The 25,514-nt window shown below is 53.7% G+C and overlaps 4 protein-coding genes across 4 annotated transcripts; 2 read left to right on the forward strand and 2 right to left on the reverse strand.

Annotated features, from left to right (window-relative positions):
* Positions 1–23: 23 nt before the first annotated feature.
* Positions 24–4,030, reverse strand: B0H65DRAFT_478427 (uncharacterized protein). The gene is made up of 4 exons (XM_062827483.1): positions 3,865–4,030; positions 3,733–3,803; positions 1,077–3,671; positions 24–1,020 (listed from the first exon to the last, which is right to left on the reverse strand). Exons 1-4 carry the CDS (start codon positions 3,941–3,943, stop codon positions 289–291), a joined length of 3,477 nt encoding a protein of 1,158 aa, XP_062677737.1. The 5' UTR covers positions 3,944–4,030; the 3' UTR covers positions 24–288.
* Positions 4,031–5,324: 1,294 nt separating this feature from the next.
* Positions 5,325–7,779, forward strand: B0H65DRAFT_512152 (branched-chain alpha-ketoacid dehydrogenase; the record flags this gene model as incomplete). Its single annotated transcript, XM_062828552.1, has 5 exons — positions 5,325–5,339; positions 5,406–5,515; positions 5,581–5,667; positions 6,361–6,552; positions 6,624–7,779. The coding sequence occupies 5 exons, from the start codon at positions 5,325–5,327 to the stop codon at positions 7,777–7,779; spliced, it is 1,560 nt and encodes a 519-aa protein (XP_062677738.1).
* Positions 7,780–8,229: 450 nt separating this feature from the next.
* B0H65DRAFT_532998 (putative chitin synthase 6) lies at positions 8,230–14,553 on the reverse strand. The gene is made up of 3 exons (XM_062828971.1): positions 13,757–14,553; positions 9,996–13,694; positions 8,230–9,936 (listed from the first exon to the last, which is right to left on the reverse strand). Exons 1-3 carry the CDS (start codon positions 14,053–14,055, stop codon positions 8,487–8,489), a joined length of 5,448 nt encoding a protein of 1,815 aa, XP_062677739.1. The 5' UTR covers positions 14,056–14,553; the 3' UTR covers positions 8,230–8,486.
* A 3,967-nt stretch (positions 14,554–18,520) lies between these two features.
* On the forward strand, positions 18,521–25,204 carry B0H65DRAFT_478443 (chitin synthase-domain-containing protein). The gene is made up of 3 exons (XM_062827484.1): positions 18,521–19,324; positions 19,390–24,674; positions 24,733–25,204. Exons 1-3 carry the CDS (start codon positions 19,017–19,019, stop codon positions 24,762–24,764), a joined length of 5,625 nt encoding a protein of 1,874 aa, XP_062677740.1. The 5' UTR covers positions 18,521–19,016; the 3' UTR covers positions 24,765–25,204.
* The last annotated feature ends 310 nt before the right edge of the window (positions 25,205–25,514 follow it).

Below are 25,514 nucleotides of genomic sequence, written 5' to 3' on the forward strand. Positions count from 1 at the left end.
AGCAATCCGCAGAAGCAAGGCAAGTGGCAAGTATGCACTAACAATTTCCGCTACAATGCAACCAGCCCCTAAACACAAGCAAGTACTTTTAGGACCACCAGCGAAATATCTCAACCAATGCTTTTCGCTCGTGCTAACAAAAAGGAAACAATTTCTTTCCCGGGTATGAATAGATGGATGTGAATGCGTCTCTATATACAGTAGTAGTAGTACTCCCAAAAGTAAACCCAGGTGATGATGACGATGGTGACAAAAACGAACACACAATTATTTTCCCCTTACAAACATTTACCTCCTCCTCTTACCACCACCACCCTGATCGCCGCTAGGGCCACGCTTCTTACCCTCCCTCTCCCAATACGCCTTCTTCTCCTTCTTCTCCTTGCTCAGGATCCGCTCCTCGGCATCTTCCAGCCTCTTCGTGTACTTCTCGCGCTGCTCCGCCTTCTTGGCCTTGCGCTTCTCCACCACCTCCTTGCGGATGGTCGTGAGCTTCTGCATGAGATCGCGCGCCTTCTTCTCCTCGCCGCGGACGACGACCGCGCGCTTCTGCATGTACGTCTCCTTCTTCTGCTTCTTGGTCTGGATGATCTGCGACTTGAAGGGCAGCTCGGCCGCGAGGGCACGCGGCACACGGAGAGGGTTGAACCGACGAGTCTCGCGCTCGATCTTGCGGTACTGCGAGTTCTTGTCGAGCGGCGTGGCGATGTCCTGGTCGCGGCGGACCTCGCCCGTGAGACGCATGCTCTGCCAGCCGACCAGGTTGGTGGCCGGGTTGTAGAAGCGGTGCGGCTTGATGGGGTACCACGCGCGCAAGAAGACAATGTCGCTGAGCAGGATCTTGTCCTCGAAGGTGGCACGGAAGTGGCCGTCGGGCTTGGCAAGGGCGCGCTTGATCTGACCGCGGATGCCGGAGACGGTCTTGATGGAGGCACCCTCGAACTTGGCGATTTCCAGCGCCGAATTGAACATGTCCTTGATGAAGGCCGTGTTCTTGAAAATCTTGTATGGTGTACCAGTCTGGACAAGTTGTTAGCATCTAAAACATCAATTACAACAGGCAGGAATCAACATACCAGCTTGAGCTTCTTGACGATCTCGGTCGACTCGTCTACGCTCAATACTGTACCGGTAGCCGCGATACGGAATCCGGGGTTGGCGGAAGAGAAGGACTGGAAGCATGTGAAACCAGTGTTGGGGGCACACAGGGGGCCATAGAAGGTACCGAAACAGTGCATGTGCTCTGGGGTGTACTTCAACATTCTGTTTCTCGTACGAGAATCAGAGATGGAGTAGATGGGAAGGGACTGGAATCGGCGCCAACCGAGGGAGAAGATGAGGGGATCTCCCGTCTTGAGAATCTTCTTGTGCCAACGGTGCTTCTTGATTCTGACTTGTACAAAGCCGAACCTGTCCTCCGTGGCCGAGAGACCTCCAACAACGATCGGCGTCCGTGGCCTAAAGTTCTTGACGAACTCTGCTGGGACACCCTCGATGACCATCCTGGCGTACTTGCCGGCCTTGTAGCCTTCGACAGCGATCCTTTGGCTTTCATCAAGGTTCTCGTATTCTGCCTTGTTGATGTCGAGCTGCTTCTGGATCATGGCCTTCTGAGCATCATACCAGTCGTCCTCTCCAAACTCCTCATCGTTGCCACCTTCTCGCCTGGCGATCGCTTTGTCGTTCTTGAAACCTTCACGATCTTCCTCTTCGAAGCGAAGCTTGAGCTCCTCCTTTCGGCGAGCGTTCTTCTCACGCTCGGCTTCTAGGCTTTCTGCTGGCTGCTCCTCTTCTTCCTCCTCTTCTCCATTCTCGTCGTCGGCGCCGTGCTTCTCCCCTGTCTCGAGATCCTCGAAAGCACCGTCACCTTCGTCGTCCTCGTCTTCGTCATCAAGACCCTCGAAATCCGAACCATCTTCGCCCTCACCATCATCCTCGTCAAGTAGGTTGGCGGTGGCGAACTTGTTTCGGAGAGCCTCGACAGCGTCCTTGTCGGACCACTTGGCCTCTAGTTGTTCGTAGTCGAACTTGGGAATCATGCGATCCTCCCAAGAGTCCTCCTTGTCCTCCTTGCCAGTCCTCCTGAAGAAGGCTTCGTCGTCCTCTTCGATATCCTCCTCAATATCCTCCTCTTCATCTTGACCCGCCCATTTCTTGATGGCTTCCGTGGGAGCCATCGACTCGTCGTACATGTATCTCGCCAGGTCGACAGCACGGAAAGGTTTCCTCCTTCCGTGTAGTTGACTTGCGCGCTCCATCATGTTGTCCTTCCACTTGAGCTCAGGATCCTCCTCGTCATCCTCCTCGTCGTCGAAGTCGGATCCTTGGTCTTCGTCGCCGGATATCGAACCGAGGTCGGAGTCACTGTCGGCAAAGGCAACGTCGTCTTCTTGGTCGTCGTCGACCTGTTTCCTGAACATCTTGCCCAGCTTCATCTCGTTGAACTCAGACTCGACATCGGAACCGTCCTCCTCCTCATCCTCCTCTCCGCTCTCGAAGCCCTCGTCTTCGGGAGGTTCACCACTCTCGCCATCGGCAAGTCTGGCGGTTCTTCGGCTCTTGCGGCCAGTGTTTCCGACATCCTCGTCCTCGGCAGGGAGCTGGTTGATCTTTTGTCCACTCGCGAACAGCTTGACACCCTCGTCCGTCTGACCGAGGAGACGCCTCTCGTTCTGCAGGTCGATGATAAGCTGTTCTCCTTCACCGCGCTCGACACCCACAGCATCCTTGTCGAATGTGAAGCCGTTCTCCCTGGTAATCACAATGTGGTCGCCGGTAATCTTCAAGCCGCTGCGGTCGGCCATGGGCGCCCAGAGCTTCTTTTCCTTTTCATCGAGTCGCCTCCTGCCGGTCTTGCCACTGGCCTTGGCCAAGGCTTGTTCCATAGCGGGTGTCGGGCAAGGATCCGGCAATTGCTCCATCTCTTTGATTGTGAAGTCGCCCAAGCCAGCAATATGCACCCTTTGACCGTCGGCGGAGAAGTTCGTACCACGGAGGTAACCGGAGAGCTCGATCGTTCGGTCGCATTTCTCGTCTTCTTCGATCTGGGTGGGGTGGGTGACGTCGCGGTAGTTGTCGATGACGGTGTAAGGGTGGGAGTTGCGCCAAACGAGCGGGCGAGGGTTCTTCATGACGGACAAGAAGCGGGAGAGGTTGTGGATTTCGCGATCGGGGTAACGGCCGTTGAGGACACCGGAAAGGTAGAAAAGGTGGGCGCCCTGGTAGAGTTCGCTCCAAAGTCTGTGCTTCAACCTCTTCTTGGCGTCCTTCAGTGCCTGTGGTTTCCTGAACAAGTCGAGATGGGTGAGAATGCCGAAGACGTTTCCGGGCATACCAGTGGCGGCGAGGACGTTAAGGAACTCCATAGTCTCCATCTCGAATCCGAAGTTTCCATCAATCATCAGGAGGACAATGTCGGCGACCTTTGCGATGTCGACCATGGCCTCGAGTTCGTTGGCGCATTCGATGAAGGTCAATCTCTGCTTCTTGGACGTGACGACCGTGATAGGTCCCACGGGATCCTGGATGGTTTCCTTTGCATATCGTCTAATGAAGGACTTGAGGAGGGTGGTCTTTCCTACACCGGGGGGGCCAACGATGGCAACGAGTCTCGGGGGCGGTTCATCGGGGACACGGTCGACGGCGGGGACGTGAAGACGCTTCTCTTTGATCTGTTGGAGAACACCAGTTAGCGATAGTCATGGAAGGATGGATTGATCACTGTCTGCTTACATCGTGAGATCTGGCGGCTTGTCTGGCAAGCTTACCGGGGTTGGCGAAGGCAAAGGCCTTGGGGTTCTTTTCTGCAGGGACAGTCAGTTTTGAATAGCAACGATAAGAAAAGAAACAATTGGACAAACATACCACCTGTATGCTTGGAGCCCCCCTTCTCCTTGGACTTCTTGGAAGCCCGATGGGGTTTGTGGGCTTGGACGTCGGCCATGATTACGGCTGGTGTCCGTGAACTTTTTGCAAGTTCAGTATGGATGGATACGCGGTCGCGATGGCAGGTGCAGGTGGAAATGCGACGGGACTCGCTTCCAATTCAACTGCCAAACGCTCCAGAAATTTTCGGGTGGTCGATTTTCTGATAGTACGCCAAGGGTCTTATCGATAAGCGATAAGAGACTTGGTGGGGCCGCTTCCCGGCAGGCGATCCCCGGCAGCACCGCCCCGGAGCGGGACTTGAGCAGTTGTGGCATGCGGGGAGTTCGAGACCCTGACAGGCAGTCCTGACCCTGAAGTCTTGGAACCTTCAACAACAGACGAACCGAAGGTTGAGAAGCGCTTTCGACTCTGGAACTAACGTATAGTCACATCTTACATCTCCAATCAACTGTCCAAGTTCTCTCTTCGGAGTAAATATTCGTGAGACTTATACGAAGATATCGGCTCAATTGGTTGAGATGTCTTTGCTGTCTCAAGCATGACCATAACTGCCAACCTTCTCACTGGTGGAGACTCCTCATACATTGGATTGTTCAGGGACCGCTCTTGCGTCAATGTTGACATCCCATTCCGAATCCACTCATGTTTCGAGTCTCTCAACAAACAGTTGTTGAAAGTTAAGACTCCGTGACAAAACGAGTCCGGCTGGCAAACCCTCCATAACCTACGGCGTCGGCCGAGGAATACCGGATGGGCCCCGAAACAGCCATGGCATCCGATCCCATCTTGCACAACACACCATTACGAGGGTTACATACGTAATTGTCGTAGAAAGGAGGGTGATTTCAGGAGGGTATGGCGTATAGACTCAGAGTTACAAGAGGCAGGTAACATCCAAGGCTTTGAGCAGTGAGATGGTCGGTAGATGACTGGATCGGGTTCTCCGCGAGAATAGTGTCTCAGCCCGCGCCTAAGCGCTCGTTGGTGTTCTGAATTCCGCTTTCCTCAGTCGTTTGCGAGGTTGGACCGTTGGGCGCTGAGATGGAGGATTGTCTCTGTCGTCCCCACGCCTGGCAACCAAAAGAGTGTCACAAGTCACAAACGACCCTGCGGCAGGCTGTCGCTGGTCCAAGTGGATATGACGTATCATCCGCTCCAGAGGATGCTGATGATTCCCTGGTGCCGCGTCACTTGTGGCTCCTGACGGGATGGCAGTAAGACAATCTAGCATGATTGTCGCTTATCTGGCGCATGTGCATCTGTAGTTCGAGTCCACTTGTACCTGGCTCTCGATCACGTATAAGATGCTCCATCGTCCCCTCCTCCAGAGACAGCACCGGCTCTCCAGGTTCACGACAAAACACTATACTCAGTTTCTCTATTTCCAAACAGCAACACCAACTTTCTCACCACACAACCCCCTCATTACCGCAAACATGCCTTCTTACATTGTAGGCCCACCAGTTTACCTCGCCTGTTAACAAATACCATTCTTACTAACCCATCCACCATGACAGGTTACCCTCAAGGATACCGCTACCAATGACGAGATCGCCAAGACCAAGGAGGACGTCAAGAAGCAGGGCGGCAAGATCGGTCACGAGTACACCCTCATCAAGGCCTTCCAGTAAGACATACCTCCTCCGTACTCAGTGTTAGACACAAGAGCTGACACACTCTTCTCAACTACAGGGCCATCTATCCCGAGAACACTATCCACAGCCTCGAGACCCATGAGCACGTCAAGGGAGTCGAGGCCGACCAGGAGGTCAGGACCCAGTAAAGGAGCACATCCGATTTCAACAACATGTTTGAAGCATTAGGCGTCAAGGACAACATTGGGAATCATGATATTACAAGTAGAACGGGAAGGACATGGGATGAGACGACAGAGAGAGGCATGATCTGGTGATGGATCTCATGCGGGGCACCAATCGCGGGGTAACAGCGAGAGGTTACCTAGACAGCGACAGGGGGCTTACATGCCGGCTTCGCTGTCGTTTCAGTGACACTCTCTACTGAAACCGGCTGTGCATTTCCATTCAGATAGAGGCGGCCATTTGATGATTGTTATGAATTCAAAGAAAGATATCCAACTTTAACTCAAATCGTTTGACTGTATTCAATTACCCAAGTCCGAACATGCGATGCTTCGAGCTGGAGGAAAGAGGAACCGACATGAGACAGAACGGGAAGCAGCCAAAGCAGCCCAGCCCTCAAGGTGCTCCAAGCGGCCTGGGCAGCCCCTTATCGCTTAGTGTATCGATTGGACCACGATAACCCTGTTTCAGCAGTAACTGCTATGTCATCCCGTCGCGGCGCTGAGCACACTACACTCTCCACCGGACCTCGACCGGACCGGACCCTAGACTACTTGCACCAAAAAGTCTCCAAATTCAGTCTCGTAACAGAAACCTTGCCATTGAAACCCGCTACCGCATAACAACATGCCGACATGAAATTCATCGTGAGGCCGTCGAGGTTCCCAAGCCCTCTCAAGGCCTCCTTGAGCTCAAACTACCCGAGACTGTATTCCATCCTTCAACAAAACAAGGAGAGACCCCATTACGACCGCCCGCTCAGCAGTCGCCATGAGCTAGAGGACAAAGTCCCATGGCTGGCTAGCCAGCCTCTACACCAGCTGAGTCTGGCCGATCTCGTCAAGTAAACAAACAATTCCCTTTCTCTTCCTCATCTGTAGAAGCATCGAACTAACAATGGCATCGTTCTCCCAGACACGGCCGCCCCCCTCTCTCCGCCGAAGCCCTCCTCTCCTCCGCCCGCTTCACCCTCTCCCTCCTCCCCATCCGCCTCGCCCACCGCATCCAAGCCCTGCGCAACCTGCCCTACATCGTCGTCTCCAACCCCAACATCTCGCGCATCTACAACAACTACCAGCACTCGCTCTCGACCTTGCTCCCCTGGCAAGGCAAGACCATCAGCTCTCTCGACGACGAGATCAAATTCACCCAAGTCCTCGCCGAGCTCGTTCAAACCCACACCGACACCATCCCCATCCTGGCCAAGGGCTTCATCGAATGCCGCAAGTACATCTCCCCGAGGGAAGTCACCCGCTTCCTGGACGAACACCTGCGCGCGCGCATCGGCACGCGGCTGGTAGCCGAGCAGCACATAGCCCTGCACTACAGCTCGACGCCGCACTTCGACCCGGAAGCCTCGCCCACGCCCTGCCCGGAGCCCGAGACGCACCCGTCGTACATCGGCGTGATCGACACCGCCCTCCGGCCCGCAAGCGTGATCGACTCGTGCGGCGGCTTCGTCGCCGACATCTGCGAGCTCAACTACGGCGTGCGCCCCGAATGGGTGGTAGACGGCGAGCCGGACGCCACGTTCGCGTTTGTGCCCATGCACCTCGAGTACATCGTCACGGAACTGCTCAAAAACGCGTTCAGGGCGACGGTGGAGAACGGCATGAGCCGCGAGCCGGTTGTAGTAACGATTGCGCCCGAGCCGGCTAGTAGTGCCGCTAGCGCGGCCACTCCCGGGGTTTACTCGGATTGCCCTACCAAGAACTCGAAAGCGCATGGGATCATCCCCCTACATGATCATGCCCCCGGCGTGACGATTAGGATCAGGGATAGAGGGGGCGGGATCAACCCGGCGGTGTTGCCGCATATCTGGGGGTACTCGTTTACGACGTTTAACGAGGCGGACGATGATGAGCCGCCAGGGGCGTGGGGGGAGGAGGCCATGGGGTTGATTTCGACTACCGGGGTGGGCGGGAGCACGATTGCTGGACTGGGGTATGGATTGCCGTTGAGTAGGGCGTATGCTGAGTACTTTGGGGGAGGGATTGCGGTGCAGAGTTTGTATGGATGGGGGACGGATGTGTATCTGAGGTTGAAGGGGGTGGGCAAGATTGAGTATTGATTGATGCTTACTTACTATATCCGGTTCGGTCAGTCAAGTCAGTCGGTCGGTCGGTCGGTCGGCCGGTACGCTGTTATAGATATCATGTCAAGTGCCGGTTATGAGTATACTAGTATTTGGGTAGGAGATTTAAAGAGGTCCGTCCATAGGTAGTACATGACTTCAACGAGTCAAGTTCTTCAGACCATACATATATGTCGTTCATTCCTGCTTATGGTCAAGGCAAATCAAAATTAGATGGACGTGTTGAAACTCGGTTCGATGTTGCTTTCTTTTTGCACTCAACATTTACATTTACATCTGGATTCATACTTCTCATCATGCCTTTCCTTAAGAGTAGGGGTTGCATATTAAATGGCAGATATATTCAACAGCTATAACGCCAACTAAACATCAACCGTTGACATACAAATAGACATTCAGCATCACTTCTCATGCGTACGTCTGAGTGTAGTGCAAAAATACATTGCTATGATATGCTATAACTATCCAAAAACAAAAACTCAAAAGCCAAAAACGAAATATCCAAAAAAGATAGTGTCTATGCTACTATGTCCATTAATAGTTTTTTGCCTCAACCACCAACAACCAACAAAACGTTCGACCAAATCAAAAAGACATCCGTCCAATCCATCCAATCAGTTAGTCAATACCCAATCAGATAATCCCATCCATTACATGTTATGACATGAATCAGATCAGATGTTTCACATGTTCGCCAACTCATTATCAATCTGCCTGTCCATAAACGTCCTCCTCTCACCCACCAACTCCGTCTGCAACCGCTGCTCCACCAGCGCCCGCACCTGCTTCTTCGTCACCGTATCCAAATCAACCTCGCGAAGCACGCCCTGGATGGCCTCGATGATCATGTGGTCGTCGGGGCCAGGAGTGCTGCGCTGGAAGTCAATCGACCCCAAACTTTCCGAGTGGCTCATGCCGGGACGGTGTCCGGGAATACCGAGGCTCATGCCCGTGGCCGTGGACAGACGGGGGTTGACCATGCCGCCGGGGCCGAGAGCGGGAGGGGTGTTGGTCATGGAGCGCATAGCGTTCTGGCTGGGGCCGCGGCTATGACCGCCAGGGTAGTCCTGGTACGGGCTGGCGCGGCGCTGCATCTCGACCATGGTGCCGCCCATCGAGGCCATGCTCTGGCGGTTCTGCTCGGTGAAGGGGGAGGCGCCGACGAAGGTGCTGGCACGGGTCATGGCGCCGCTACCGCCGCCGTTGGGACCGAGGCCAGGGCTGTGAGGGGGCATGTAAGCTCCGGCACCGCGACCGCCGAACCCAGTAAGAACGGACGGCTGGCGGACCGAAGAGTAGACGGACTTCATGTCATCGACCTCATACGTCTCCTCGTACATACCGCCCAGGTGCTCATCCATACCCTTCTCAAGAGGGCCACCGCGACGACCGGGGAGGTTGTTGGCCAGGGCGTAGTCGTCCCAGCGCTGGAGAGGAATGGCACGGGGGTCAAAGCCCTCCTCGTCGACAGCAACAACTTGCTTCTTACCGGTTTCACCAATGACAACGCGGGTATTACCCCAGGCGAAATCATCCTGATGCCAGAAAGAGTAGATGGGCAGAATGAAGGAGTAGATGGGGAAGGCCAGGATGTAGATGATCATCCAGCCCACGTGCTGCCATTGACGCTTGAGGATGAAGATAAGCGCCTGGAGACCGTACACAGCCGCAATCATGATGATCGAAAGCAGAGGGAACTGTCCAGAGTGGGAAGCGGCCGTGTAAATGAGATAAACGATGTAGACGCAAGTGGCGGGAAGAATGATGGTACCGAAGAGATCGATGAAGACGACAATGCGCATCGAGAAGAAACAGAAACCACACATTTCCTCGAGCCACATCAATTCGGCCAAGTTGTGGATGGTCGAGTTAATCCAACGACGACGCTGAGACAGCAGAACGCTCCAAGTATCGGGGGCGGCCGTTTGGCAGTAGGCATCGGGAATGAACTTGTAAGACATGTACGGGAAGTGTTTGGTCATGAGCGTGGTGAGGAAACGATCCTCACCAAGCGAGAGCAGGTTCTTCTTGTGGAGCGTGTCAACAATGCAATCGCTGTACTCGCGGATAATGTCGTCCGAGATAATGAGCGGCTTTCCCTTGTCAACAGTACGCAAGCGGTACATGGTGAAACTATCGGATTGTCAGTATCGTCTACAACAATCAGTGAGCAAAGGGACAACCAAACTTACCAACCGGGCAAACAGGTAACGCTGCCAAAAAGAGACTCGAAAGCCTTCGCCAAGTGATGAGAAATGTAGTACTCGTAAACCTGGATCATAGTCCACCACGAACGTTCCTCATTCTGCAAGCTGGTTTCACCGCAAATACCGGCAATCTTGGCGTTATTGGCGCAGGCAGCCACCAGGCGGTTGAGAGAATCTTCCCGAACGCTGGTATCGGCATCGACCATGAGGAGGTATTCGTAAAGCTCGGGGTCCACACCAATGATGTTGTTGATCTGGTGGAAGATTTCCAGTTCCAAGGGGTTCATGGGAGCACGGTGATGGACGCGGTTGAGGAAGCTCATGAGCAGAATCTGCGAGTCACGCTTACCACGGTTACCGGGCTTCGTCTTGGACTGCTCAGACTCCTTGCCGACCTTGACAACCACGATATAAGGTACCACGTTTCCTTCGAATTCATACAATCCAGAGTAGACCTTGCCGTAGTTGAGCTGTTCGGCTCCAGTACCGACGGACTTGAAGGACAAAGCAGGTGGGTCAACCTTGGGGTCAACACCGAGAATATCGAGGACGATCTTGGGAGTAGGACGGTCGTTGCCAGCACCGACGATGACACCGTCGCAAATGACAAAGATAAGCTTCCGCTTGTTGTCGTACTGGAGGGCTGTCAAAGAGTCCAGGGCTTTCCTCAGCGAGTCTTCGCCTTCGGTATAAGCGGGCACCTGGCAGATGACGAACTTGTCCTGGGGAGCGGGGCGTCTCTTAGATCCGAATTGAAGAGCTGACACGAACTTGACCACGATGATAGCGCAGACAACAATGGTAAATGCAAGCAAGATGTAGTTGTTGACTTGACACCTGGCCGAATAACGGAAATCGGGCTTGCCGATGTACCACGTGTTCTTAACACAGTTAAGACTGTTCATAACACTCTCATACTGAGTCTGGTTGCTGCTGACGCGATCGATCAGGTTGTTAATCTGGTCGGTCAAGTCCTGACCGGGGTTGTTCTGGACGAGGTTGGAGACCTGGGGGTCGAGGAATGCCCATCTAGCATCGTTGTTCATACGCTTGGCGGTGTACATGTAATCGGTCAAGTCGTAGATGAGATCCTCGTAGATGAACCACTGGTGATTCCAGTCTTCACCTTCCTGCTTGATCTTCTTAGCTTCCCAGACCACGTCGCCATGGTAGTACTCCTTGATGGCGGGCAAGAACGTCTGGGTATACCAGTATCTTTCAGAGAGCTTGCTCCGAATATTAGGCTGCGTAGGGCCGGAAATGTGCTGGGCCACAATGAATTCAGGGGTAGTGTTGAATTGCAACGTGATATCATCCGCGATGCCGAGGCCAGGGCAGGAAATGTAGAGAGGCGGGACAAAGTAATCGGAGAGGTCTTGGCCAGCAAGCGGCATCATTACATCCGACGTGGTGTCAATGTTGTTGTCGCTGTGCTGCAATCTCCAGAATTTGGTGATGTCGTAAACCTTGCCGTGGATGCTGACCCAGAAGTCATCCTCTCCCTGATGATTCAGAATTTCTTGCGAAGTCCAGGCTTTGTCGAAATTGGGGCAAAGAATACGACCGAAGAAGATAATCCAGAAAACGACGATGGCGTTGAGGAGAACGATAAAGAAGCAGAGAACAAACTTCTCACGCCATGCCATACGCACATCAGGTCGCTTCATCCGACCAACGAACTTGAGTAATGGGGACGGAATCCACCACGTCAGAGCCCAAACAGTAAAGACCCAGATTTTCCTTTGGAAGGAAATAGGCCGCTCCTCAATCTTCTTGCCCTCGGCAAGGTCAGCGTCTAATTCCGAAACAATCTGGCCTTCGGCGTTGTAGAAGACCTGTCCCTTGTATTGGTCGCCCTTGGAACCAAGACCGTAGTCACCGTTGCGCATGGCGGTCATGTTGGTAGGAGCGATGGAAGCAGCACGCACTGGGCTCGGGTTGAGGTTGTTTTGGCTAAGATTACCACCAAGGGCGAGGTGATCGTAGCTCCCGTTGGAGGTTCCATCGGCAAAGGGAGAGCGCATATTGTCAGCATATGGCTGAGGCGGGAAGAAGCCGCTTCCGTTGTGAGAATAGCCCGAGCCCATGGTGCCTGGGGGCATCAAGTTACGCATGCTGTTGAGCCTCTCAGCTTCCATGGGCTTCAGATCCAACATACTTTCGGCTTCCCACCACGCGCTCTCCCTCATCCATACTCTCTCGTTGCCCACAGCAACCTCGCCGTTGCTCCAGCCCCGCTCCAAGACCCAGCTCTCGATACCGTCACGGCCATCCATACAGCCCAGAGGCCGATACCGCTGAGTAAATTCATGGTGATCAAAATCGGCCGTGTAGTCAATGTGCTTATTACGTCTGTTGGCCCACTCGGACAGCCTCCAGGTGCGGAGCTGGCGAGAAACAGCTCCAGCTGACCAGGCTGAGTTGACAGCAGGAAGGGCAGCCAGGCTAGATGGTGAGTCGTCTGTGGGGTGGATGCAGAGGTGATACCAAGCGCGACTGCGGTTCAAAAGATCCGCAACATCCACACGGCCAGTGCGGCCGAGGTTGATACCCTCGGTGGGGACCGGGAACAAGAGCTTCCTTAGGAAACCCTCATCTTCTGATGAGAAGGCAATCTTTTCCAAGATATCCTCGCGCTTCTCAATCAGGCGTTGTCTTTCCCGGCCAACCGAGCCAACCATAATACCTAGATCAGGACCACACTCTGCTACGGCACTCTGCATTTCCCGCACAACCGAGCTTGAAATGGGAACCACCTCGACGCCGTCAGCCTTCATTTCGGAGTTGATACCCTGAGTGTCGTCGAAGATGCCCCGCATGGCAATAGCCTTGCCCAAGTTTTGGTCGGGAATCTCGAGGACAGTGAGGCAGACAGTATCGCCACTGTCCTCGTTGGAAGTGGGCGCACCACTCCGGGAGGCACCGTCGCTAGAGTCATCGCCATTCCGGGATCTGCCCATCTGCACGGCAATAGCATCGTTGGCCTTCTTGATAACCCAATCGACCAAAGCCTCATAGAGTCCTCCGATCAAGGTCGCCCGGTCATCAGTGCTGAGTTGCCTGGCAAGGATTTCGGGTTCGATACCAAGGAGTCCACCAACATCCTCGCAGATTTCCTCCAAAACTTCTTGGTCAACATTGTAATCGAGTGTGTTGCCGAGCTTGAGGAGGCCGGCCAAGATGGAGATGAAGTTGCGGTGGGAAGAGCCCTTGATACCGATGTCCTTGAGGGCAGACCTGAAATCGTCGGCAGCGGCACCATCATCGGCGGTAGGAAGATAGGATGGAGGATCGTAAGTGCCGGACCTGGCGAGAAGGCTGTATTGAGACGCGGCCTTGAGCCCAAGGAACTCTCTTTCGGCAGGGGTAGAGGCCGTGGTGAGCAGGTAGTAAAAGACATCAAAGGCCCTGTATCCAGCCTCAGAGGGGACACCCAATAAGCCCTTGTCGGTGTCGATACCACCTTGTGTAAGCGAAAGCGAGGCGGCAGTAAGGTTGCCTGTAAGGTTGAGTGTCAAGGTGACGGCCAAGCCGGTCTGTCTCGGAGTGGAGGGGTTGTAAGGGGTTACACAGCGAAGGAAGGGTTCGATAGCGTCGAGTGCTTTGTAAACCGAGGCAGGGATCTCGAGGGGAATAGTGGACAGGAAGGGTCGCAAGAGCGAAGGAGTCGAGTTGTGCAGCGATCTAGCATTCGTTCACCTGTTAGTATCAGACAAAGTGTGTAGGTCAAACAACAAAAGACATACCCAAGAATGATACACCCATCCTCAGCACGGCGACGAGCATGCTCCCATGCCCTCAGAGCCAGAGCGCCATCAACGGTTCCACCAACGTGACCATCAGGGCCAGCTTGGGAGGCCGTAAGCCATGTGTTGACGACAAGACTTGTGCCGGCGTCCAGACGGTATGGTTGTGAAGAGAGGTAGATGTTGTGTACGGAGTTGAGAAGAGTCGTGGTAGAGAGCTGGGATGGCTGTTGACCAGGACCTCGTCCGCCCATACCGGCGTCCGAGGCCATGGAATACATTGACATGCGGCTCGCCATGGTGTGTTGTTGGGATGACGGCGAAGTGTCAGATGGATTCCGGGAGCCCCTTGGGGGGAACAAGAGCGTAGACTTGGCCCACGCCTTTCCTCACCGACAAGGACAGCGATTCGAACGAGTGGTGGTGGTCAAAGTGTGTGTATAGAAAGCGATGATCGCCGAGCAATTGCGACTGAGGCGTCGCGTGTGGTTATTGTCCTGACGAGTAGTGGATGTTTCGATAGTCGATATCCTCCTCCAAGTCCTTCAATCGCTTCTCTTGGTACCGTCTGCTTAGGTAGTAGTCGTAGTGGTAGTAGGATAATATTATTAGATGAAGATGGGACCGAAACGAGAGACGACACTGATCGCGCAAAGATCGGACGAAGAGAACCACCAAAGCGAGTGAAGGCGGCCAACGTCAGTCGACAGTGTCAAGGAGGAGTCCCTGGGATCAATGCAAAGGAAACGACGGAGATTCGAAAAATCGGGAAAATTGCAGATTAGCTGCCCGTCAGCTAGCAGCAGCAGGAGCAGGAGCAGCAGGCGGCGAACGAAGGGGGGGAGAATGGGCAGGAGAGACAAGAGAGACAAGGAAGCGACACCCCAGCGAGTGGATGGAGTGAAGTTTTGGTGGAAAGGAAACAGCGATGATTCCCACAGGCTAGTGGCAGGCAGTGCAGACGGGAGTGCAGACTGGAGACTCTGCAGTGCACTCAGGCAAGAGCGGGCAGAGAGTTCCAGCTTGTTCGGCTCGAACCACACCAATGGAACGGTCTGAAGCCGGGTCTGAACGGTCAGGATTTTCGCTGCTTATTGCTACTGGAGCCTGAAAAAAAGATCACCACACATTTGCGCCTGTACGGCGGTTTACAACACTCACTTTGAAAATACACCAATCCCGATTCACTCGCAAGTGGATGCAGGATGCGCATGATGTACGGAGCGCCCGCGACAATCACCCCAGGACCCGGTTTGGGTAGGCCGATCTGGAACGTAATTACCAACGAGATTGTTCCCTGTCAGCCAGGGGGAAGGGGGCTTGACAGTATTGAAAAATGCAATTATGCGATCTTGGTTGTTAAACTTCGTTGCCTCCATTCCCGCTTTTGCCGACCGCCTTCCTGCTGTACCACAATGAGCTTCTCGTTCTTGGCTTCATCAGTCCATGTGTGCATTTCAAACATCCTCCTATCCTTTGTGTGCACTGCTTCAGTTTGGTTGTATCGGATATATCAGGCCTGTTTATGCTCGGCCATGGGAATTCGTTCCCTTTTCCAGTGATTTTCATGCCAGGATCCGCGACCATTTTTCGCCTCAATGATTGGATCTGAAGAATGAAATGGCCAGACTTGATCAACCCCAAAAGCCTGCTTTGAAGGACAAGATGCACTCAAGTTGCACTCATCGTTGCAGTGCCTCCATGCGTGTTGATGGGTCTTTGCCAGGACTGCTCAAATGAGATTCTCGCCTTTTGGTTCCCGTTCGCTTTACGGCGTACTGCGTTGGTCCGTTCGGCGGAGTGCCGGATGGCCACGGAATTCTGGATGACGGTCGAATACGAGCCCTCACAACAACTGGAAGTCTTGGCTCCACCATATCGATACCCCCACCATTTGCGGTCATGGTGTGTGGATGGATGATGGTGCACATCCTCACGCACACGCAGAGGCAGAGCTGAGAACCTCGCATTGGGAATGGGACGTGTGCAAGTTGACGTCTAAAAGTAGGGTCCAAGTTCATGACTGGCTGGAGAGTTCAAGAAACCTTATCCACAGCCGCCTTACCACGAGCACGAGCACGCGTTATATGTTGCATGCTACATACACTACTGGACGTACGGATATCTCCATTGGGCCTTGGAGGTCTGAACACGAAAAGGGCTGGAGGGTAATCCTGTGTCTTGTCTGGACACTCAGCGACATGTTACAAACATTCCCGTCCCGTTCGCCTTGTTCAACCACCTCAGCGCCCGACGCAGCGGTCCGCGAATGTGTGCAACATGGCCCCTCCTGGCGACCTCTTGGAAGTTCACACCATCGACAACCACCTTTGGCAATCCATCCCCGACTGAGAGGACAAAGATCACGAATGGAAACTTCCAACAAACTTCCACCTTGTTGTCATGATCTTAATGGAAATGTTCCGCTGCCTTGGTACGTATAATTGCGTGCCCCGCCGTCCGTCTCGCTTCGAGTGACATTGAACAGAAGCCCCCGATAAACTGAATGACTGTCTTGATGAATAATCGAGGATATCGTGCTTGGCAGCCAAGGCAGATGCGGCGAAAATGTCAAAGGGGGCTGCTCCACACTCCATGTGCCACCTCCAACCGGATAGTTTCTTTTTTTAGTTGTCTTTTGTCCTCCTTTTGCCGACCCCTTTCCAAGGTTGTGCCTTGCGCCGCGTTGCACTGTCAGACTCTGTGGGAGAAGAAACATAAAAACTTTGTTGGACGGCTTCAACGGCTCTCTGTGTTAACGTTGCCTTCGGGCCCAAGTGTGGGAAGGTGAAGCCATCACCAGATTTTCGATGCTCTAGAACATATGCACTGCCCTAGGTAGTCACCTTGGTGGTTAGGTTGATGGGGATCTGTGGAAGATCACAACCTCGAATTTACAAACAAACAGAATTCACACGGTAAATGATTCAATCACAACGAATGGCCACAACGGAGCTAAGGGTCCCATATACATAATAAGGTATGCAATCTTGCTGTACATCATATGTGCCCCATGAAATGTCTGAGCATCATGTGCATCATGACTTTCAAGCATAGCGGGAATGCATTCAGGGGCAGGATCAAAGGAAGGATGAACCCGTCCTACCGCTGCACACTAAAATGTTTAGAGGCAGATTTTGGTGGAGGTTTGTGCAGGCGCGATGATGGCAGGTCCGAGCAAGCGACAACCGCGCTCCTTCCTGTTGCTGATGGCGGGCACCCACCTGTAGCGCGCGCTGGAAAAGCGCCCGAACGCTGCCTGCAGTAATGGTGGGGTCTTTGTCTGGATCCAGCCCTAGGCACCTGCCCTCACTGCAACTCTGCAAGAGGAACTCCAAACCTATTCTTCTTCGCGCCTTCTGTTCTTCCTCGAACAATTCATCAATTCCTCGCAAAGATGTCGAGCCAAATCAATTATGTCTTCCATCGCATTTGAAAGCTGAAAAATGGTCACCGCATCGTCCACTCAATCTCCGAGGCTCGACACTAACAAAAAAGCGAGACTCAAAAAGGCGTCATACTACCTCTACCGACTACGCCGGCGGGGACTACGGCACACCGGCAGACGGTGCAGCGCACAAACCCTACGAGGTGGTACCCCTAGCACGTGCCGTACGCTACCCCCAATTCATACGAGGAAATTTGCAACGCAAAGCCAGCACCGGGCAAGCCAGCACCGGGCAGGCCACCAAATCCACCCACCATATCCCCAACTCTCGTATTCCCAAGGGCACGCCACCCCACGGATCTTGCAGGGACACCTCACAAGACAAGCAATGGTCATCCGCGACATCTTCAAATAGTCAATCAGCCATTTGACAAAGAACGGGAGGTGTCCCTCTCCCTTGAGAAGAAAAGAAGACGTGAAAAATGTTCCAAGAGGCCTGCAGTGGTCCGGACTACATACGTTTGTCAATTTCCGAGGCAGACGTCTTTTTTCAGAAACAGAGATTGAATGGCCCCCTTCCTTGGCATCAGCAGTGGAGAGTAGCCAGTGGGAGTGAGACAATGCAGCTAACTTCGATATTAGCATAGCAGCCGAATAACAGCATAGGCGGCTGAAAGGACAAAGCATGTCAATGTCAACTCCTGTGTTTCCATCCCCCAGAGAGGCGCACACACTATCGTATGCTTAATTCCGCTTGGGCATGGGCCCTCGATTTCCGAAAGCAATGCTGTCATAAGGCGTCCATCCGCTCCGGGGGGCTCCCGGTTGCTGACCCCAATGGGAAAAGAACAAGCAAAGAATACCAAGCTGGGTCAGAGTGCCCCTGAAGACGGGATAAGAGAAAATCCAGCTGGGCGGCGACCGCTGTTGGTGGTTAGGCTGGTACACCGTCGTGGTTCTGGAACCGTTCGACAGGGCTTTAGGAGAGGATCACCAGTTCGTCCCAAGAGTCAGGACAACAGACAACACAGACCGTATGTCCTGCCAAAGTTGCAAATATGTCGTGGTCTATATGATCAAAAGATTTTCTCCGGCATCAAGGCCAGCCTATACTGGAAAAGTGAGGAAGCTGGAGTGGAACAGGTTGAAGCCCTTTGCGTTCCTCGCCTTGTTCCCTTGTTTACATATTTTGAATCACGCACCCCCCTCACCCCTGTGGCTTCTGGACGTGGAGAAGCCGTCCCCCATCCTAACCAATCACATGCTGGACGGGGGCAGGTACTTCGTATGGCCGAACTGCGCCTCTGGCCCTTCCAGACCGCCGTAGCCCGCACCCGAGAGAAAACATTCGAATCCCCTATGTTTTTCCCCAGTCAACCGGCTCCATAGCCTCGCTCCATCAGACAGCAGGCGACGCCGCCGGTGTGAACCTACCCACCGTTTCCTACCCACGGCATCCATCGCTGTACACTTCTCTCGCTCGCTGGGGATTGCAGGTTCGGAAAAAGCTTCGAGCGTCTCCAACGTTTGCTTAGCCTTGTCGTTCTATCTTTCCTCTCCTCTCTGACGCTCGTTTACCAAGACGCCTTTGTCGCATCTGGACCCTCGTTTTGCCTGACTGTCTTCACTGTTTCGTCCTGTCTGGGATCCGACGGCATACACCTAGCGCGTCGCATATCATTTGATTGACATCGGACGACAACTTCCCAATCGCCATTGTCAACCTACCCTCGACGACTTGACAACGACTCCAAACACTTCGATCGACGACAGACGCCGACGACTTCGACGGTTTACCCTTCTTCCGGACGACCTAGAGGTTCTATAGACATATTGAGATATACATACTAGTCTGCCAGCAGCGCTCTCGCCATGGCGCTCAACCTTCCTCCCGTAGGGGGGACGGGTGGAGGGGCCCATACCCAACCTTCGTTACCCTCGCTGCCGGCCCATCTTCAGTCAGATACACACTTGACGGCTCATCTAGCCAGTCGATTCCACGTCTCGCTACCGATTTCCCGACTTTCATCCCACGCACTCGTTTCCATCAACACTTACACTAGCTCTACGAAAGGAGATGGCACCCGAGACTCTTCCGCCATGGGCGGTGCCGAGGACATGGCCGAGAGGGCCTACATCCGTCTTGGTCATCGGTCTGAGAACCAGGCCGTACTCTTCTTGTATGTTGTCTTTTGCTTGTGCCAGCCCTGCGGCGTGACCTTGTTACTAACGGCTGAGACAATAGGGGTGAATCGGGCTCAGGAAAGACTACCATCCGTGCTCACGTTCTGACCGCACTCCTCAACAAGTCTTCAACTCCCCTTTCCAACAAGGTGTCCCTTGCCGCATATGTCTTCGATACGCTCACTACCACCAAGACAGCCACGACGCCGACGGCCTCCAAGGCTGGTCTCTTCTTCGAGTTGCAATACGACACAGCATCCACCACCAGCCCACAACTCATCGGTGCCAAGCTCTTGGATCATCGTCTGGAAAGGAGTAGGATAGCGGCTGTGCCGACGGGAGAACGTAACTTCCACGTGCTGTACTACCTCCTGGCTGGTACAAGTCCCGCGGAAAAGACCCATTTGGGATTCGAGGAAGGTACCACAGGGGGTAAGCGGTGGAAGTATCTAGGTCACCCTACGCAACTCAAGGTTGGCATCAACGACGCCGAGGGATTCCAACTTTTCAAGACGGCCTTGAGGAAACTCGAATTCCCCAGGACTGAGATTGCCGAGATCTGCCAGATTTTGGCCGCCATTCTCCATATCGGTCAGCTCGAATTCGAGAGGACGTCGAGCACTTCCGCTACTGGCGATGATAGCGGCGGCTTCTCCCATGAGGGTGGCCAGACCGTTACTGCCGTCAAGAACAAGGATGTTTTGGCCATTGTCGCCGCTTTCCTCGGTGTTGGCGTCCAGGACCTCCAGACAACGTTGGGTTACAAGACCAAGATGATCCACAAGGAAAGGGTCACGGTTATGCTGGATCCCGAGGGTGCTCGTGAGAACGCCGACGAGTTGGCGCGGACCTTGTACTCGCTCCTTGTTGCTTACATCATCGAGAACGTCAACCAGAAGCTGTGCGCCGCCGAGGATTCCATCTCCAACACTGTTTCGATTATCGATTTCCCCGGTTTCCAGCAACAGTCTTCCACCGGCTCGACCCTTGATCAGCTGCTCAACAATGCTGCTGCCGAGTCCATGTACAACTTGACTCTGCAGAACTTCTTTGACCGCAAGGCCGAGCTGCTCGAGACAGAGGAGGTTACTGTCCCCGCGACGAGCTACTTCGACAATTCGGATGCCGTGAAGGGACTGCTGAAGCCTGGAAATGGTCTCCTCAGCATCTTGGATGACCAGACCCGCCGTCATCGCACTGACATGCAATTGCTCGAGAGTCTGCGCAAGCGCTTCGAGGGCAAGAACCCGGCTATCGAGGTTGGTTCGGCGACCGCCAAGTTGCCCGGCAGCAACTTCTTAACCGAGAACACCGCTGCGACGTTCACGGTGAAGCACTTCGCTGGTGAGGTCGATTACCCTGTCAAGGGCTTGGTGGAGGAGAACGGTGAGGTTATCTCTGGTGATCTCATGAACTTGATCAACTCCAGCAAGAGCAACTTTGTCATCCGCCTCTTCGGCCAAGAGGCCCTTCAGACTGTTGTTCACCCGCAAGAGAAGACCACGGTCATGCAGGCCTCAGTCAGCTCCAAGCCGATGCGCACACCTAGTGTTCTGTCGCGGCGAGGACGCCCCGCCCCAGGTCGTCGCCTACGGGGAGAGAAGGCAGAGGCGGATATCGCGATCGACGAGGGCAGCGAGTCGGGAGAGCCTAGCAGGAAGTCTAGCAAGGGCTCGGAACAAGGCGCGGCGGCCCAGTTCCTCTCTGCGCTGGAAAATGTCAAGACATCCTTCAACGCGCAGGGGACGAATTGCTATTTCGTCTTCTGTCTCAAGCCCAACGACCGGCGTATTGCAAACCAGTTCGATAGCAAGTGCGTCAGGGCGCAGGTTCAGACATTCGGCATTGCCGAAATCAGCCAGCGCTTGCGCTCCGCCGACTTCAGTCTATTCCTGCCGTTTGGCGAGTTCCTGGGCTTGGCAGATGCTGAAACCATTTTGGTTGGAACCGAACGTGAAAAGGTCGAGATGGTTGTTGAGGACAAGAGGTGGCCAAGCAACGAGGTCGCCATTGGCGCTACTGGTGTCTTCTTGAGCGAGCGATGCTGGATGGAACTGGCACAGCTCGGGGAGAACACTTCGACCTCGGGCCGTTACGGGTTGCCTGCATCGGATAATGGTTCTACACCGGATCCGTTCAGCGATCCGAAGGAGCGCCTGTTCACCTCGACGAGCACCACGCCGCAGATGTACAACGACAAGAAGGCCGGCTACTTTGGAAGCAACGATGTGGATACCCGATCGGAGGCCGGCACTGCTATCGGCGCGGGTGACATGTTCAAGACATTCGAGACCCGTGAGCAGATGGCGGAAAAGGCCAATGAGAAGGATATGGCTGAGGTTGAGGTGTACAAGGACAAGCCTAGCCGTAAGCGCTGGGTCTTCTTGACCTATCTTCTGACTTGGTTCATTCCCGATTTCGCCATTCGCGTCATCGGCAGGATGCCGCGCAAGGACGTCCGCATGGCTTGGAGAGAAAAGGTGGCCATCAACTTCATCATCTGGTTCTTCTGCTTGTTTGCTGCTTTCTTCATTGTTGTTTTCCCGCTACTCATTTGCCCAAGGCAGCACGTTTACAGTCCTCAGGAGCTGTCCAGCTTCGACGGCAAGGGTAAGAACCCTGCTTATGCGGCTATTCGCGGTCAAGTTTTCGACATTGGTGATTTCGCGCCACGCCACTACCCTAGATTGGACTCAAAGTCATTGACACAGTACGCTGGTCTTGACATTTCGGGCCTCTTCCCCCTCCAGGTTTCGGCTTTGTGCCGTGGTGTGAACGGCCAGATTGCGGACACCGTCACCCTCGACTACAAGAACGACAACATCACCAACGCGGCCGCTGTCATCAGTAGCCAGGATCGGAACGCGCATTACCATGATTTCCGTGCCTTCACCAATGACAGTCGTCCTGACTGGTTCGCGGAGCAGATGATCTTCCTCAAGGGTAATGGCTACAAGGTTGGCAACGTTGCTTACTCGTCGACCTATGTCAAGACGCTCGCTAGCAAGCAACAAGCGATTGCTATCCTCCAAGGCCGTGTCTATGACATGACCCAATATCTCAAGGGCGGACGTCACCAACGCGCTGCTCCTGGACAACCTGATCCCACGGACCCCAATGCCGTCAATTTCATGAGTCAGCTTGTCGTCGATCTCTTCGACCAAAGGGCCGGCGAGGATGTCAGTAAGCTCTGGGAGGCCTTGGATCTCGACTTGGATATGAAGGCCAATATGAAGCTCTGTCTCGATAACCTCTTCTATATCGGAGACGTCGATACCCGTAACTCGGCCCGCTGCCAGTTCTCCGAGTACCTCGTCCTGGCCATCTCGATTATGTTGGCAACTGTCATTGTCTTCAAGTTCTTTGCTGCCTTGCAATTCGGCCAGAAGAACATGCCAGAGAACCTCGACAAGTTCGTCATGTGCATGGTTCCGGCTTACACCGAGGACGAGGACTCACTGCGCCGTGCCATCGATTCCGCCGCCCGTATGCAGTACGATGATAAGCGCAAGCTTCTCATTATTGTCTGTGACGGTATGATTATTGGTCAGGGTAACGATAGGCCTACTCCCCGCATTGTGCTTGATATTCTGGGCGTTTCGGAGACGGTTGATCCTGAGCCTCTCAGCTTCGAGTCGCTCGGCGAAGGCCAGAAGCAGCACAACATGGGCAAGGTCTACTCCGGTCTTTACGAGGTGCAGGGCCACATTGTTCCCTTCATGGTCATCGTCAAGGTTGGCAAGCCTTCCGAGGTCTCTCGTCCTGGTAACCGTGGCAAGCGTGACTCCCAGATGGTCATGATGCGCTTCCTCAACCGCGTCCACTACAACCTCGCCATGAGCCCGCTCGAGTTGGAAATGTACCATCAGATCCGCAATATCATTGGCGTGAATCCGACCTTCTACGAGTACATGCTGCAAATCGATGCCGACACCGTTGTGGCGCCCGACTCGGCGACGCGCTTCGTTGCTGCCTTCCTGGAGGATACCCGTCTTATCGCTGTCTGCGGTGAGACTGCTCTGACCAACGCCAAGGCCTCCTTCGTTACCATGATCCAAGTGTACGAGTACTATATCTCGCACAATCTGTCCAAGGCCTTCGAGTCGCTCTTCGGTTCCGTCACCTGTCTTCCCGGCTGTTTCTCCATGTACCGCATTCGCGCTGCCGACTCTGGCAAGCCACTGTTCGTCAGTCGAGAGGTCGTTGAGGCTTATTCCACCATTCGTGTCGACACCCTGCACATGAAGAACCTTCTTCACCTTGGTGAGGATCGTTACCTGACAACGCTGCTCCTCAAGTTCCACTCGGCCTACAAGACCAAGTACATCTTCAGCGCCCACGCCTGGACTATTGCTCCTGACACGTGGGAAGTTTTCCTGTCCCAGCGCCGTCGTTGGATCAACTCTACTGTGCACAACTTGATCGAACTCATCCCCTTGAACCAGCTTTGCGGTTTCTGCTGCTTCAGCATGAGATTCATAGTGTTCATCGACTTGCTGTCTACGGTTGTTCAGCCCGTCACCATTGCCTACATTGTCTACTTGGTCGTCATGGTGGCGCGTAATGCGACTGTCGTGCCCATCACAGCCTTCATTCTCCTTGGTGCGATTTACGGTTTGCAAGCTATCATCTTCACTCTGCGTCGCAAGTGGGAAATGATCGGTTGGATGGTTCTCTACATTATCGCCGTTCCCGTCTTCAGTTTCGCCCTTCCTCTCTACTCCTTCTGGCACATGGACGACTTCAACTGGGGTAACACTCGTGTCGTTGCTGGCGAAGCGGGTCAGAAGATCGTCATCTCCGACGAGGGCAAGTTTGACCCCGCCAGCATCCCCAAGAAGAAGTGGGAGGAATACCAGGCCGAGCTCTGGGAGGCCCAGACTTCCCATGGCGGCAACAACGACGACGTCCGCTCCGAGATCTCGGGCTACTCGTACGCCACCAAGAACCCCTATAACGTTGCCATGTCCGAGTACGGTGGCGGTTACAACTACGCTAGCCGTCCTGGTTCGACCACCGGCTTCCCTCTCGGAGGCTACACCGACAAGACACTGCTGCCCGTTAATAACGCTAGCCGCATGTCTTTCGCCAACTCCGAGATGTTGATGGCAGGTAGCCGCCACTCCCAGTTCGGCGGGTCCCAGTTCATGGGCCATAATCCCTCGCAGCAGGAGCTGGAGATGACCAGCCTGGCGGGTATGCCGAGCGATGACGCGCTGTTGGCGGAGATTCGCGAGATTTTGAGGACGGCGGATTTGATGACTGTTACCAAGAAGGGAATCAAGCAGGAGTTGGAGAGGAGGTTTGGCATCCCGCTGGATTCGAGGAGGGCTTATATCAACAGTGGTATGTATTCTTGTCTACTCCCTTGATGAAAGTACGAAAGCTAACTCGATGAAAACAGCTACCGAAGCACTCTTGTCTGGCCAGTTGTAGTTGCAGTTGCTGTTGCTGTGATGTTGATGTCGTACGTATGGACTACGAACTACGAACTCGACACGGGGGAAATGGGTTATTGAAGAACTTGAACAAGACATTTTTGGAAAGAAACTCGCGCTCGCACTCTTGCTTTTTTGGCATATCAGTTTTCTCTCACTTTTTTACACACTTATGGGAACATCATCAATTTTTGTCTAGAATAATCTAATTTGCATATTAAGCTGTCGAAGGGTTTTGAAAAACAAAAAAGATACTCGGCGTTTGTTATTACTGCATGCTCGCGATTGTTGGTGGTTACAGAAGCGTTTCACTCATGCTTACCATGTTGTCTTTGTTCAAAAGGAAGCGAATAGGTACATGGTTGTTTCCAATGGGTAATTGTTTACTTTGCTTAGGAGACCAAATAAAACGTACAGTCAGTTGAAGTTTCAAATACGTGGATAGTGAGAGATCTCGGTAGGCTACGTGCCGTTCTCATATCAGGAAAGACAGGGAGGCCGGCCATCTGCAGGGGCCAACATTGTGAGTCACTCGGCCTGCCTGACCAAGTCCGTTTTCTCCATAGAAAATGGGCTGTTTGGCACATCTTTCAAACTTTCACCAGGGTCGAAGGGACGCCGAAAGAGTCAAACATTGTGAAATCGGTCTCGTCTTGCTTAGTTGATGGATTAAGTGGGCGATGAGTGGTGATGTGCAATTTAGATGAGGTAAGATGTGTGATGTTCGCGGGGAGAGGAGTAAACATTG

Source organism: Neurospora tetraspora (assembly GCF_033439725.1).
Source record: "Neurospora tetraspora strain CBS 560.94 chromosome Unknown B0H65scaffold_8, whole genome shotgun sequence".
Classification (NCBI taxonomy): Eukaryota; Fungi; Ascomycota; class Sordariomycetes; order Sordariales; family Sordariaceae; genus Neurospora; species Neurospora tetraspora.